Here is a 16,608-nt window from a genome sequence, read left to right on the forward strand (position 1 = left end):
GAGTTCAAAAGTGTGATTATACTAAACAATAATTATAACTAGTAACTAAATTATCAAGCAGCAAAATGGTTGTTGTGTATTCAGTAAAGACAAATATTCTACGGTTGTGATCGATTCAACAATTCTATTGTATTCTAGTTAACTATCCCTTTCATACAATTCACTCATGGTTGCTAATTAATCGAACAACTGCTCTCATAGCCCTATCCCGAAGTACTACTCGCCTATTCAAAATAGATTAACACCTATATTCCTATGAAATCAATCTATTAAGAACACATTAAGATTACGATATTTAATTAAGCACGGTGACTAGGTATATTCCTATCCTAATCACAAATCCGCCCTTCCTCAGAGTTAAGATCGTGCTCTCTTCAATTCTTCTCTAATCTAAACACGGCTTTCCCAAGCATAGCATATAGTGTAAATATAACCTAACTGTTGGTCAGACAATTAAGCAATTAATCACAGAATTGAATAAGCAACCATATATTGGTGAATTATAATCAAGGTTAAGTCAACTTGAAACAACAATATTCATGGCTAAATCACAACCCCAGAACTATGGGTTTTAGCCACTCATGATATTATCAAATAAATTCATAAGTGTTGGATAATTAAAAATACTAAGAAAAGATGGAGAAATCTGAGATCTCCTTGCTCCCAAATATTTCTTGTGTGTAATTTCTCTTCAAAATGGCGTCTCCCTAGGTTAAAGTATGTCAAAAGTCCCTCAAAATAACGTTTTACATGTATTTATACCAAGTAGGGTCGGACCCAAACGAAACCACCTTCTCCTACGCGAAATAGGATTGTTACTCTGTAAAAATTACACAGGCACGCCGCATGGGGTGACGAGCCACGCGAGGTGGTAGTGAGCTTTATCAGAGAGCGTGCAAAATTGACATCAGCAGAAAATGGGCAGTCGTGGCTGTGGTGGATTCTCAGAGATAGGCTTTTTCCTTGGTTTTTGACATCCAGATGTGGTTCTCGACCCTCGAACGCAATCTCGGCTTAATCCCTTGAGCTTTTACTCAGACCTCAAAGCTCCAAATAGCTCGATTTCATTCTGTAATATCTACATAGCTCGAAATTACTCCTATAAGGCATAAAACACATAATTAGTGTAAAACACTAGCGATTAAAGCTCAAACTCAATTAAAGTGCATTAAATTAGAGTGCGATAACCCCTTCGTTGTATTCCAAATTTAGTCCACAAAAGTGTAAACTCGCGCAATCGGTTTAAACATGATGGCTTGATTAAAGAATTTAATTATTGATGGATATAAGCACTATGCAAATTAACCTATTCAAATACTTGACAATATTTAAAAAATGACTTATAGAGATTAGAGTGTCAAAAAGTCAAAGTGGAAAAAACTATACTATAGAAACTTTTATGGAGAGGAATATTTCTAATACATTAGTTCCTTTATTTAAATATACTCAGTCTTGGGTACATTATTAGTATCTCCCAGCCTTTCTTTTTTGAGATCTTTTCGTGGTTGGCCACCTCTCTATTAATTCTCATTCTTTCTCTTTCCTTTGTTTTTCTAATTTTGTTCTTCCCCTCCTTTATCTCTTTCTTCCTCCTCTGAATATCTATACAAACTATCTTCATTTTCCATTCAAAGAAAAAAGAAGAAGAAAGAGCAACATTTTCTCTCCAAGTCCCGTTTAATTTCTCCTATTTCACTCTCACATTTTGATTTTCATTTTGGATGGATTAATTAGTTTGCCTTTACCTTTAACTGGCTTATTTGCATGAATGCTTATTGCATTTATATATCAAAATTATTTGGAGGAAGATAATGGAAAATGCAGCAGCAAAGGAAGGAGAATTAACTTTCTTTTTCCCTGTCCCATCTTTGTGTATGGTATCAATATTGCTATAATAAGGTATTATATACTGTTATTCTCTCTTTCCTTTTTCCTTTACCTTTACCTTTTTCCTTTTCTCCACACCATCCCCTCCAAAATAAGGAAATGAAGAAAAGAGAAAAAACTATGTAATTTTATAAATTAAGAGGCTAATCTAGAATTTAAATTTTATATTAATATTTTAAGATGGGCAAATTATTCGGAGACCACCATGGTTAGATTCTGAATTCTGTATATTTATGTCATGAAAATGTATAATTTTATAATTTGTTCAACATGTTTGCCTTTTGGTTAGGCTAGGGGAATTATTTCTTGACATTTTTGTTGTGCTTACCTCTTTGCTCTATTCATTTCACAGGTTTTTGGTTTGAACTTTTATAATCTCTTCCATGGGAAACAAGATGAAGGGGATCTTCAAAGGATTCAAATATATATCTAATATTTTTGGTAAATGCCTAATTAATTTTCCATTATCTGGGAATATATATTTTTGAGCTTCTTTTTATTATTTATTTTATAGGAATATATGTTTTTAGGCTGATGAGTGAAATGGTTTTGTGATTACAGCAACAAAGGAGAGGGAGTTGGAGATTGGATGTCCAACTGATGTTAAACATGTGGCACATATTGGTTGGGATGGCCCCTCTGGCAATGCACCCAGTTGGGTATGTTCTCTGTTTCTGGCTCTGCACCATGTTTATTTGGTCCACAAATTTTTATTTGCCTATCAGTTATTTCATCATTTTCTGTGTGAAAGGTTTTCCGTGCATAAATGTTAGATTGTCCATATTAATCTAGGAAATGGAATATTGTCTTCTTATACGATTTTGGACGATATTTACTCTTATCGTCTCATATTATCTATCATGATTTTCTTGTATACGTCCCTTTAAAAAAATTAATTAGTATGAGATTTTGATTAGTTTACTCTTATTCATGTCTTAATATTTATTCTCTGTTCATTGGTATTTGAACAAATTTACTCATAATTGAGGTGTTTGTAGTATTTAATGATAATTTATTACTAAGGGTAAAAACGAAAAAAGATAATCAATTTTGTTTTGAACTTCTAAAATGACAAATAATTTGAGACAACTATTTTTAGTAACCACGACTGATAATACGAGACGGATGGAGTAATATATAAGCTTTTTTATTTTTATTTTATAGAATTGAGGTAGATCCAATGTACATTTTTAGCACGACAATAGAATAGATACATTTCTATTCTTTGTTTCTCTAATGTTGGGACTCCATTCTATGTGATTTGTCCTTCAGATGTTCAGCTTTGGACGTACGATGTGTGTACGTTGTGGCGGAGCCACATGCACCCAAGGGGTGTTAACCGACACTCCTTTGTCGAAAAATTATACTGTTTAACTCGGTAATTTTAAAAAAAATATGTTTATATACTATATAATGATACCCCTTGACTTCTTGATGAGTTTATTTCTTTATATTTTGATTCCCCTTAATAAAAATCGTGGTGTACGTCATATAGTTCCACGTTGATCAAGGGAATGAACTATTATTTTCTTATATGAATTCAGGGCAATTTATACCTCAGGAGATACATTTTTGGGGTTGAGATAAGTTGATGTCCATTTTATTAAAACTAACATTTTATTGTTTGGTTTTGGTTGTGCAAATGTAGATGAATCAATTCAAGAAAGGACCTGATTTTGCAGCAGCTTCTATTGGCCATTCTGGTTCTGCCATTTCTCCATGGACATCTCAAGGTAACCATCCGAACTAATTGAATACTTGTATTAGAAATTGCTCTAATCGATTTGTCATTTTCATAAAGGATATAATTGACAATCCAAAATTACACATTATCCCTTTCCTGCAATGGATTCGGTGAAAATAAAAGTTGTTAAATTTATACCGTCCGTTATTTCACATGTGACAATACTTCTAAGAAATTTTTTTTTTTCTTTTACGTGCCTCCGTGAAACACAAAATTCCATGCAACAAATCAATAATTAATTATCAAAATATCATATGTTTGTACCAAATCAATAAATTCAATGCATGTTTTTTGCATATACACTTGCACATATGTACATACTCACTTTAATCTGTGATTCTAAGGTAAATTTCTTGATTTGGTGTAAATTGCGAGTAAATTTTTTGTGAGGATCGGGAAAAGAAGGAAAAAGTACGAAGAGTAATTGATCTATTGGTTTTGATCATGTGCTATCCTAATCAAACAATGGCAAATAGTCTTTCTTCACGGGTTGAGATGTGGATTGAAAACTGATAAACTTGTCCTATTTTTTGTTGGATTATAAGGAGAAAATTGTTATATTTGAAAGAATGGGAAAGCTTTTTATTTTTATTCTTCTTTTCTCTAAGATTCTTTGCCTCAAGATAGGGAAAGATTTTGGCTCATCCTTCACGAGATGTCTAACTAGGCCCTAGAGAGGGACAGTTTTTCTGGTCTATTTGTCTAAAAAATTGTTGGTTGGTAGGCAATATTTTTGGGCAAAGATCACTTAGTCCACGGTCAAAATTATTTATATTCGACATCCACAAAAAAATAAATAATTTGTATATTATATATTCGACTATTATTTTGAGAGCGACTATATAGTGTCATTTTTCCAAATATTTTTTTAGCAGGGATTATTAATTATACTTCAGCCCGAATTATCTAAGTCAAGAACAAAATTAACCAATAATATGGGTTGTTATCCTGATTAAGCTTCTGTAATTAGTTCAGTTTGAAGCTAAGCTAATCAAATTTCAAATATAATATGTTTGAAAAACTATATTTCCGGGAAAAATGACAAGAAAATAACGAGTTTTACTCAAAGGCGGATCAAGATCTAAATTCTATGGGTTCAATTTTTAAAGTTTTAAGCATTGAGGTCATTGTATTTTAAACTTATGAGTTCAAGCTTACCATTTATTACAATTTTAGTGAATTTTTATACATAAATTATTGTTCTGCATTGAAAGTACTGTTAGTCCCGCCAATATTGCTGTATTTGTAAATAATAATTCTGAAAAATATAAGTTATCGTAATGAAACAGTAATTAATTCGAGCCCACTGAATTCACAGTGTTTCCTTAAGGAATTTAATCCCCTCCTAGTACCCAAGGTTATGGATTATTTCCTCCCAGGATAGAACGAATCACACACTGGTGTAGCGGTACTTCAAACCCCAGTGTTTCAGCGAACACAAAGTTCGGTAGCAAATCATACTTACAGTTGCTTTATTTGAAGTTAAAACAATGCAGAACAAAAGAGTAGAAACTCAGAAAATCGTATGAAAATGCTGAGAGGAAGGAGTGCAATGTATAGCCAAAGTTGAGCGTTTTCAGTTTGGTGTGTCTTTCTTCAACAGCTGCTGCACATATTTATAGCAGTCAGCTTTGAAGATGAACGACCCTCCACCCTCCATGGTGGAGCATGCACTAGCTTGTTTGTAGAGCAAGCACTTGGCCATGGTGGGAAGAGCATTAGGTGGCTGCTATTGCAGGTGGTGGTCAATACACGGATTGGAATCAATCGATCATTTGACCAAATCCGAAGCCGAAGCCGAAGCCGAAGCCGGAGCCGAGCGAGCGACGACGACGACGGCGCGAGGCTTGCTTTCTTCTTAACTCTTTAAGAGCTACAAGAAGAGCAATTATATATATACCCACCAAAAAAAATTTCCTCTTCCAATATGGGACAATGTCTCATTGTCAAGAGGGGAAAACTTAAATTTTACTCAAAAATTTTATTTTTCCCTCCATTTCTCATTCACCCTCATTTTAAGATTATTTCATCTTAAATAAAAAACCTCAACAAGTACTGCGTTCAGATGAATCCGGCGTCGTTCTACATCTGCCCTGGTTTTACTAGATCAAAGTAGATTTTTGGAGATAAACACCTAAGGAGTTGCTTTAGTTAAAGTGCAAACTAGTACACAAGGCATCTTGTGTTCATGCAGGGTTCGAAAAATGACCGTATCCTAAGGGGTGTGACGTAGACAGCCTACACTAATACAAGCATTTTTTGTGCAGCTAATCATAGCATGTTGTAGCAGGTTATCTACCTTGTTTTCCAAGTTACTAATTCGACTTACAATGGAGAGTTAGGTGTAATTATTCTTTTAGGTGACCTGATATTTGTATATAGAAGTTAAAATCATTTATTCTTGTGTTTTTTATATGTTTGAAAGGAGTTGGAGAATCAAATAGAGGGCAATCAAAATCTGAGATTTACAAGGACAGTCCACCTAATAAGAAGGTTCATGTTCATACTAAGAAGCAGAAGAGGAGGAAATCCAAGGGAACTTCCTCTCCAAATTCTAGTTCATCTTCTTCGTCGAAATCTTCAAGAGCAGCAAAATCCAGGGCTAAATTTGTTGAAGGAACTGCAAAACCAGCACATATAGAAGTGGCATAATATTATCGCACTTTTTTTCCTAAGCATAAAAATATTCTTGACACTGCATGTCAAGTTTCTTCATAAATCGTCGCGTTGAGGAGAATGGGAATGAGGGAATAGAAAATTAGATAAATCCCAGAAGAGATACAAAGGTAAATGTGAGTATGAAATACAGCAGAAAATGAAAAACAGGAGGGTTGGAGATGTGAAACAAAAGGTTGAATGTAACTTCTAAATGGAGAGGCATGCTTTTGGAAAATTATAATTCTTCTCTTTTTTTATTTTGATATTTCTCTCTGTTTTTCTTTTGTATTGGGACTAAAGATGAGAAAGGATCTTGTAAAGAGTAGAATCATTAATTAGTTGTGCTCATTATTGAGCTAGTTTTAATTATTTTGTGATTTGAATGAAAGGAATTATTTTAAAATGAGATTGCGTTAGCTAGAGTTCAAGTAACCTCAAGGTGATTTTTAAGTGAAATTTCAGTTCCCAAACACCATCTCTCCTCTTGTAATTTCGGATAAATTCTTCTCATAAGTTCTCTATCATCTAACATTAAAAGAGGGAGCCATTCAAGAAGTGAGATTAAATTGTAGATGAATATTGACTCTAATCAGACAAGGGAATTCCAAAAGTAAACAAAGCATTAAATCAAGGAAACTTTACATAAATAGCCGGTCTGGGTTTATATATATATATATATATATATATATATATATATATATATGGTGTACAACCTATTATATATGAATTATACATATATTATACATTCGTCGGTTACTTTTAAATTTAACCGATTAAATGAGCAGCTATATTTTTTTGTTAATTATTCTTAATGTGATTGTTATTGTTGATCGATGGAATATGCTTCAAAGGTCTGATAGCCTATTTAGCCAAACTTCTTCGAGGCCAACAGAACAGAGTTCCTTTTTTTTTTTCCTTAAATTAAGTTTTTTTCAAACTTACATGAAAATGTACTTTTGAATAGAAGTAGAAGTTGTTTTTGAGTAGCTGAAAAAAATAGTTCTCCTTAAAAAATACTTTTGAAAAAATGCACTTAGAAATACTTTTTAAAAGTTTGGCAAAACACTAAGGGGTCATTTGGTGGGGTGTATAAGAATAATATTGAATAGGGTGTATTAATAATGTTGAAATTAGTAATGCTGAGATAAGTTATGCTGAGATTAGTTATACTGAGATTATTTCTTATCTGCTATTTAGTTTGGTATATTAAAAATAACATGCATTTGAATAGGGGTGTATACATGCTAATCCATGTATTAAAACCCATGGTATTACTACTGTCATGATTTGCTATGCATTAGTTATATATAGGATAATACCAAATAAGGTATATAACTAATACATAAGTTATATATAGGTTAAAAAATACTATCAAATAAGGTATTAATAATACCAAAGTTAATACATGTATTATTTTTCCCTAATACCTCCTACCAAATGAAAGGGAGCCTTGGAGCAATGGTAAAGTTATCTCCGTGTGACCTATAGGTCACGGGTTCGAGCAGTAAAATTAGCCACCGATGCTTGTATCAGGGTAAACTGCCTACATCATACCCATTAGAATGTAAGCCTTCTCTGGACCCTACGTGAACGCGGGATGCTTCGTTCACCAGGCCTTACCTCCTACCAAACGACCCCTAATTGCTGCTTAAAAGTGTTTTTCAAAAGGATTAGCCAAACGCAAACTGCCTCTCAGCAAAAATATTTTTAAAAAATACTTTTCAAAATAAACTAATTTTAAAAGGTTGGTCAAATATGCTATAAATTCAAATAAAGCATCATTTGCCAATTGTGAAATTCTCTTACAACTCTTGTTGTCACGACCCAAAATCCATCTAGTCGTGATGGCACCTAACCCAACCTGGTAGGTAAGCCAACTAACAACTATCCAATTTAATAAGATTGATCAAGAGAAGAAACGATAATATAGTTGCTTTTATACAAGAATTTCCCAAGGACTGGTAGTACAAATCATGAGCTTCTAAGATTTAGATCTTTATAAAACTGAATTGAAATAATTACAATATCCATTTGAAATGTAAATGAACAGAATTCGAATCTAATGCTACCAAAGACAAGTGATAGCCATAACTGGAACGCAGGTACATCTTCAAATCTAGCTCCCGCCGTACACAGCAACATCCAACATTTGCACGCAAGGTGCAGAAGTGTAGTATGAGTACAACTGATCCCATGAACTTAATAAGTAACAAACCTAACTTTAGGTTGAAAGTAGTGACGAGTTAGGACAAGGGTCGGAGTCCAACTCTAATAACCAGCAACAGTTCATAACAATCACAATAAAAATAGTGCAAGAAAAATAACCCACAGGTATGATGCTCAACTCGCTCATAGTTACAGGAAATTAGGCAAGTTTTTCAAATAAAATAGTAAAACCCAAATCTTTTACCGAAAGCACTAAAATATGAGTAAGTTTGTAAAACTGTGATTTTCTTTCCAAAATTTTTCAACAGGTAAATATTTTATTATCAAATGGCATGAGGAAGGTACATCTCTATGCCTACATGTCAATATCTATGAGAAGTCATAAATGACGTGATACCATACAGCATGAGGAAAATGCATCTCTATGTCTGTATGTCAAGTGTGCATGTCTAATCCAATACAACATAGTGAATAATCATATGCATACTGAGTATCAATCCACTCAGTCTCCCCAGTCACTCAGTTCTCCCAATCACTCAGTCCTCACAGTCACTCAATCCTCCCAATCGCTATGCACTCGCGCTCGCACTTAATAGGTACGTGCGCCCAATGTAGATGTGCAGACTCCTGAGGGGCAATTCCAGCCCAAGCGCTATAATAAGCCAATCATGGCATGAATCAAATAAACATGTTACGGCGTGCAACCCGATCCCATAGATATCCTCACAATCAGGCCCTCGACCTCACTTAGTCATCAATCTCTCTAGTCTCTCGGGCTCACAAGAATCATGATAATCAGCCCGAACATTGATGATATGATGTATAAATAAAGGACAACAGAGACTGAGATATGATATGAAAATAATAGCTGTGACTGGGTATAAATTTCAAATTAAGCAACTAATTCAACATGTAACACGACCTCTATGGGTCCAAACAGTGCCAGCATGTAGCCTAAGCATGATTTCTAACATGGATAACAGCCCAATTATGCTAGCACGCAGAGATTTCATGGTTACAGATAAGATTAGGTAACTACACAGTACCACAGAAATAATTGAGTCACAATTCACGCGGTGCACGCCCACACGCCCGTCACCTAGCATGTGCGTCACCTCAACACAAAACAGATATCATGCATATTCAGGGGTTTATACCCTCAGCACCAAGTTTAGAAGTGTTACTTACCTTGAACAAGCTAAATCCAATACCAAGCAAACCAAACGATGCTCCAAAAATGTTATCATGTGCGTACCAACCTCTGAACGGCTCGAAACTAATTAAAAGCAACTCAAATACATCAAATAATACCTAAGGAAGCAATTCCAAATGATAAAGGCCAATTCTTTAATCAAAAGTCCAAAGTCAACCAAAACGTTAAACCCCGGGCCCGCACCTCGTAACCCGACAAAACTCATAAAATTCAATAACCCATTCAATTACGAGTCCAACCATACTACTTTCACTCAAATCCAACTCCGAAGTAATATACAAAACTCAAAAATTCACTCTATGAAACTTTAGACAAAAAACCCCAATTTATGTTTTTAAATCATTAATCAAATGCCAAAAATGGGAATAGATTCATGAAATATAATCAAAACCGAGTAGAGAACACTTACTCCAATCCATATGGTAAACATCGCTTCAAATATTGCTTCAATTCGAGCTTCATAGCTCCAAATATGATAAAATGGTCGAAACTCCCGAAATATAGCTTCTTCACGATCGCGAAAAACAAGCTGCCCAACTCCTCCAAACAGCTTCTAGTATAATAGTCACAACGTTTTGTACAAAACTTCAAATGTCAAATAGTTTGACTTTCTGAAAACTATACACCAAATTTTACAACTTTTATTTTTGGATCATCTCCAAATTCCTTATAGATTGCACAATATAGGCTTCTAAAATCAGCCCTGTACAACAGAAATTTCTTTTTCGCGAACGCGAAACTGTCTCTGCGAATGCGATTCACATACCCCTTTCTCCCAATTTACTCTTCGCGAAAACCATCCAATGTCCGCGATCGTGATGCACACTGCTGTAGCAAAAAATTAGTAATTAAAAATGGCCTAGAAATAGTCTGAAACCACTCTGAAACTCACCCGACCCTCTCGGGACCCTGTCCGATCATACCAACAAGTCTTAAAACATATTACGGACCTACTCGAGACCTCAAATCACATATAACAATATCAAAATGACGAATCATACCACAATTCAAACTTAAAAGTTTTTAAATCTTTCAATTTCTAAAACCCGTGCCAAACTATATCAAATCAACTCGGAATGAACTCAAATTTTGCACACACGTCCAAAATGACATAACGAAGCTATTCCAATTCCTGGAACCACAATCCGAATCCGATATCCTCAAAGTCAACTCTCGGTCAAACTTATGAACTTTTCAAACCTTTAAATTCCCAACTTTCACCAATTAGCGCCAAAACTTTCTAGAAATATCTAAATGCCAATCCGGGCATACGCCAGAGTCTAAAATCACCATCCGGACCTAATGGAACTATCAAATCTCCATTTCGGGGTCAAATACACAAAAGTCAAATTTGGTCAACTCTTCCAACTTAAAGCTTCAAATATGAAATTCATTCTTCCAAATCACTTCCGAAAAACCTGAAAATTAAAACCGACGATTCACACAAGTCATAATATATCATACGATGTTGCTCAAGATTTCAAATAGTTGAACAGAATAAAAATACTCAAAACGACTAACTGGATAGTTACACTTGCAAATAGTTTATTTGGACTTAGCTTTCGGTCCAGCACATCCCATATACACAATAAATGCACCAACATATCTTTGATGAGAGAGCATCAGCTGCTTTTGTGCTAAATTTTGTGAACCCAAAGAAAACAAGAGGGGTTCTTCAGAAATCTAAAAATAACATGTCATGATTTAAATAAAAAGGCAAAGAGAAGAAGATAGCCTATTTGAATAAACGGAAAAAGGGTGGAAACTGTCCTTGCACTATTGGTTAAGAGCTAAATATACCGTCCGTCCACCTATCGATCTAAAAATGCACCCAATATTAACTTTTCGATATATTTCTACCTTTATGACTAACGGTTAACTAAATAATATATTAATTTCATGTGTCATTTTATTACTGGCCCAATCTAATTAAATAAATGAAAAAGGGACAAAATTGGCCCTGAACTAAGGGCTAAATTTACCCTCCGTCCATTTATAGGTTTAAAAATACCCCCCAAAATACCCAATTTTTAACTTACCTCCCAAAAACATAAAATCTCACTGGAAAAATCATTTTTTCAGTCATTTTTATTTTACTTCCTCCCTCTTCTTTATTCTTTTTAATATTAAGAGCTAATTGTTTTTAGTGAACACCCAGGTAGTCAAATTGGCCCGAAATTAATAGGGTAATATTGGCCAGTGACTTATTATTAGTTATTGGAAATTAAATTGTGCATATTAACTACTCCTAATGGTTAATATTAATTTGTTGTGGATAATCTCAATTTGAGGCTAACATTTTCCTATAATGCCAACTTTCGCTGCTTTGTTCTTTCATGGAAAATGAAACGATCAAAACCTTATTTTTATTTCTAATTTGAAGACCTATGAAAGAATCATGATATTTAACCTCCTTTTATTTATGATATTTAATTGCTTCCTATTATAACATATGGTAATTCTAAGATTTCTCTGTATGTATATGGATATATATATATATATGCAACGTATTATTATATTATTGGTAAATGATTACAAACAAATGAAGAAAGAAATTAGTTCTTTCTTTGTGATTCTTATAGATTGGCAAAAAATCTAAGATAGATTTATTTAAGGTGAAAAGGGGTTTATGGTGGGTTTAGGATATTTTCAGGTGGGTGAAATTACTGGACCATTTTTTAACTGATAGGTACAGAGATTATATTTGGCCCTAGCCAATAGTTCTGGAGCAGTTTTTGGCCCTTTTTCAATTATTTAATAGTAATAAAATGACACTGTGAAATTTAAATAATTTTTTAGTTCAAGTTGACCGTTAGTCATTAGAGCAGAAATGAACCTAAAAATGAACCGAAAAAATAATGTTGGGGATATTTTGACCGATAAATAAACTGAGAATATATTTAACCTTAGCCAGTAGTTCAGGGACAATTTTGACCCTTTTGCGTTGAATAAAACATACTGTCTATGCATTGGAAAATTGAATAGGTTGCATAATCAAGTAATTATGTATAGTGCTGCACTGCTGGTCCAACGAAACCTTGTTTTCAACCCCAAAAAAAAAATCATTAACAACAACGATTTATTAGCTCTGTAAAGCCTTTCAAAGTAGCATATCATCGAGGAATGAAACAACGTTACAAGCTGATCAGCTCTTTGCGTGCACCTAAAAACCACATTAATTAAGTTGTTTTTTATTAATTTCCAGATTTCTTATTTATTTGTTGGTCCCCTCTCCCTGTTAATTCATTAATTTCCTTTAATACTCCTTTTATTGTTTTTGGTTAGAATTAAAAAAGATTCATAAGTTGAAACAAATTAAGGGTCAATCGTGGGAAGTCCGTCGTGAATGCTGAAATTAAATTCTGAGATGGTCTTAAATGGTCCTAAATAACAAAGACAACAGCCCACAAGTTAATTATAATAATATTTAAATTTATAGTTCAATATTTATAAATAGTTAATAATTTTTTTAATATACATATATAGAATCTAATAAAAATTACTGAATTTACGTAAACACATAACAAACAGTGGATTTAGTTAAGGAAAATGGGTTAAATTTCCCGTATTATCCGAAATTAGTTAACATTGTCACCTCAGTTTAATTAACCCTGACCGTACAGGTGGAAGAAGTCTTATATTTGCCTTTGAATCCTAATTGAGCGTCAACATAAGGGTAATTTTTACACTTTAGTAAAAATTGAGGGGTAAATATTGACCTTTTTCTTTCGAAGAATTTGGACACGTAAATCTACCCCGTTTATGCTTGTATAACATGTATTTTCGGACAGAAAGTGTGCTAAATAAGGCGAATTGAAATTTTTAATTTTGGAGCTACGAATATATAAAAATCATAACTATCAACTCTTTACAAAATACATGAGGTAAGACACCACGTTTCCTCCTACAAGTTTTTACATATTCAATCTTAAGATACAAACATGTCAACTAGTAGTAGCAAAGTGGATAAAAAATTAGTTATTCATCCATATTATTCATTAAAAAATGAGTTGAATAATGAACTTTTAAAAAACTAGTCAAATATGGATAAAAACGATATTATTCACTTAGAAAATGGATAACCAATGGATAACTAATGAGTTTAACTTTTATATTTGTAAAGACTTAAATTGGGGGCTCATCAAGTTTGGGAGACTAGGAATTCTCCTAAAAGTGATCATATTCAAGAAGTCATGGATAATATGGATATCCATATTATCCGACATTTAACTTATCTATATTAAATATGGATGAAGGCGGATAATTTATCCAGTTTTGCATTAGTCGTCCATACTCGACCCGCCTGTTTGCCACTCCTAATGTCAACCTAACACCCGAGACTCAATGGTGTTTATAATTAGAATACCTTGTTAGGTGTTTGTCCTGATTTTCTTACCATATTTGGTTTTCTTATCTCTCAAAGGAAAGGGCAACATATTTACCATAATTGAATTTTTCTTCTTGTAGAAGAAAATTATAAAATCTCCCATATTTAGCTAGTCCCTTTTCTTGTAGGAAAAGGTTTGGACTTATATAAATTGAGGGTCCTTCCTTCTCATTTAGTAGCATCCACAATGTAGCCATACGAGGTTTAAGAGTCTTCTTTACGCTGAGAACTTTACGGGACAATTATTAGTGTGTCACTTGTGTTTGTCTCTTCATGAGATTGTTCTCTCGATATTTTGTACTCTATTTTTATATAGTGGATTACTCATCTCCGCCGTGGACGTAGGTCAATTGGCTGAACCATGTTAAATATTTGTGTCTCTTTTGGTATATTTCTCTTTTGTTATATGATTTATCGTTATTCAAGGTTTGCTTATTAGCTTCCACATGACACCTGATTATTTTCGATCCTAACAAGTGGTATCAGAGCGAGGCTCAATACAGGTTCATCTTGGTGGGTTTAGTTTTAGCCGCAACCTATTTGACGGTAATCATATTTTTTGTCTGAGAAATTTGACCGGAGTACTACGCATGTTGAGACAAACTTTGTGATGCAGATTTGGAGATGTAACCAAGTTGAAGGTTATGTAAAGAAGGTGGATCAAGTTTGTTTTGTCAGAAAATTCAAGCCAGGGGGAAGAATTGTTCAAGCCAGGGGGGAGAATTGTTAGGTGTTTGTCCTGATTTTCTTACCATATGTGGTTTTCCTATATCTTAAAGAAAAGGGCAACATATTTACCATAATTGAGTTTTCTTTCTTGTAGAACGAAATTATAAATCTCTCATATTTGGCTAGTCCCTTTTCTTGTAGGAAAAGGTTTGGACTTCTATATAATGAGGATCCTTCCTTCTTATTCAGTATCATTCATAATGTAGCCGTATGGATTTGAGAGTCTTGTTTAGCAGAAGAACTTTACCGGACAAGTGTTATGCCTCATTTGTTTGTACTTAATGGAGGTCTGAATCCTAATTATTCAGATCTCAAACATTAACGCGTTTGTTTTTAAAGTCTGAATCTTAATCATACAGATCTTAATCATTAAGTTTTTTTTTTACTTCACAATCACTTAATGGATCTTTATGATTAAGATCTTTAACGATGATTTAATTTCATTCAGATGCTATCATCCACATTCATCATTAATTGTCACTACCGCCTACCATTATCAACTATTACCATGCCACCCACTACTACCATACTCAACTACCACCACCTCCTCAATCATAGCCGACACCATACTCGACAACCACCACCCAAAATCTCCACTACCCTCCCCCCTCACCATCATTCTCAACCACAACCACAATCACAAACTCATTTACCTCAACTACCACAACTAACCACCCTATCACCATCACAACCATAGTCGGCACTGCCCACAATTATAAACTACCACCACCTTCTTCAATCACAATCACAACCACCACAACCACCCACCATTATTAATTATTACCACCTACCACTACCATTCTCAATCATAATCGTCATCATTACCAATTACTACTAGCTACTACTCTGAACCACCACCATCAACCAAAACCACCACCACACACTGTCTCTAGTCGACATTCACCAATACCACTATTAGCAATCACCACCACTAACTGCCATATTTTATAAAATTGAAAATTCTTAATAAGACTTGTAACTTTTTTTTTTGGTAACTAACTTTATATTAATCACCAGGAATCAACATTACAATACCATAGCCAGTTTAACACAACTAGCTATCTAAAGAAAAACACCAAAAGTCTAAGCTGAACTAGCAAACCAGTAATCACCTCTAGCTAGCCAAGCTAGAACAACATGCTATGTAACAAGTTTTGGACACCATGAGATGCTCTAACATTGGACAAGTAGGCAATCTCTCTATCTATACTCTCCCAGTCCCTTGACTTCTTTTCGAAGATCTTCTGATTTCTCTCCATCCAAATGGCATAGACAAATTCTGTATAGACACTTCTAAAGATGTGAGCTTGTTGAGTCCTCCCTTTTGCATTCTGGATTATCCAAGCTACATGTTGATTCCATCTAGTGGTTGGCCCTGCCTGCTTCTGAAGCCATATGAGAGTCATATTCCACATTGTTATAGCGAAATCACAGTCCATGCACGAATGATTTCTATTTTCAGGTTGAGTATGGCACATGACACATTCTAAGTCAACAGTTATCCCCCATTTTGCTAGCCTATCAGTAGTGAGAAGCTTGTCTTGTAGCTGCAGCCACATGATGAATTTGGCATTGGGTCTAGCATCATTCTTATACATCATACATTTCTAGGGTACTTTAGGGGTAACTAGGTAGCAGCTGCTCATAAATTTGTTTGGTCGGGCTGCCTGGCCCCTTTCTTATCTGCACTTGCAACAAAGTCTGTCGAGCTTCCAAGATTTTTCTCATGATCCAACAAGCTTGTTAGGGAACTTTGGTTGTGGTAAGAGTTGGCCTTTGAGGTAGAACTCATGGATCTATTTGATCCATAATTTGTCATCTTTA

General features: G+C 34.3%; 2 protein-coding genes across 2 annotated transcripts; one reads left to right on the forward strand and one right to left on the reverse strand.

The window, feature by feature from the left end:
• The first annotated feature begins 1,490 nt into the window (after window positions 1-1,490).
• LOC107814233 (CRIB domain-containing protein RIC10) lies at window positions 1,491-6,695 on the forward strand. Its single transcript, XM_075246594.1, has 5 exons — window positions 1,491-1,899; window positions 2,240-2,328; window positions 2,449-2,546; window positions 3,536-3,620; window positions 6,057-6,695. The coding sequence occupies exons 2-5, from the start codon at window positions 2,271-2,273 to the stop codon at window positions 6,281-6,283; spliced, it is 468 nt and encodes a 155-aa protein (XP_075102695.1). The 5' UTR covers window positions 1,491-1,899; window positions 2,240-2,270; the 3' UTR covers window positions 6,284-6,695.
• Window positions 6,696-15,644: 8,949 nt separating this feature from the next.
• On the reverse strand, window positions 15,645-16,382 carry LOC107782084 (uncharacterized). The gene is made up of 3 exons (XM_016602915.2): window positions 15,963-16,382; window positions 15,820-15,846; window positions 15,645-15,719 (listed from the first exon to the last, which is right to left on the reverse strand). Exons 1-3 carry the CDS (start codon window positions 16,380-16,382, stop codon window positions 15,645-15,647), a joined length of 522 nt encoding a protein of 173 aa, XP_016458401.2.
• Between the last annotated feature and the right edge of the window lie 226 nt (window positions 16,383-16,608).

Source organism: Nicotiana tabacum, chromosome 23 (assembly GCF_000715075.1).
Source record: "Nicotiana tabacum cultivar K326 chromosome 23, ASM71507v2, whole genome shotgun sequence".
NCBI classification, from domain to species: domain Eukaryota; kingdom Viridiplantae; phylum Streptophyta; class Magnoliopsida; order Solanales; family Solanaceae; genus Nicotiana; species Nicotiana tabacum.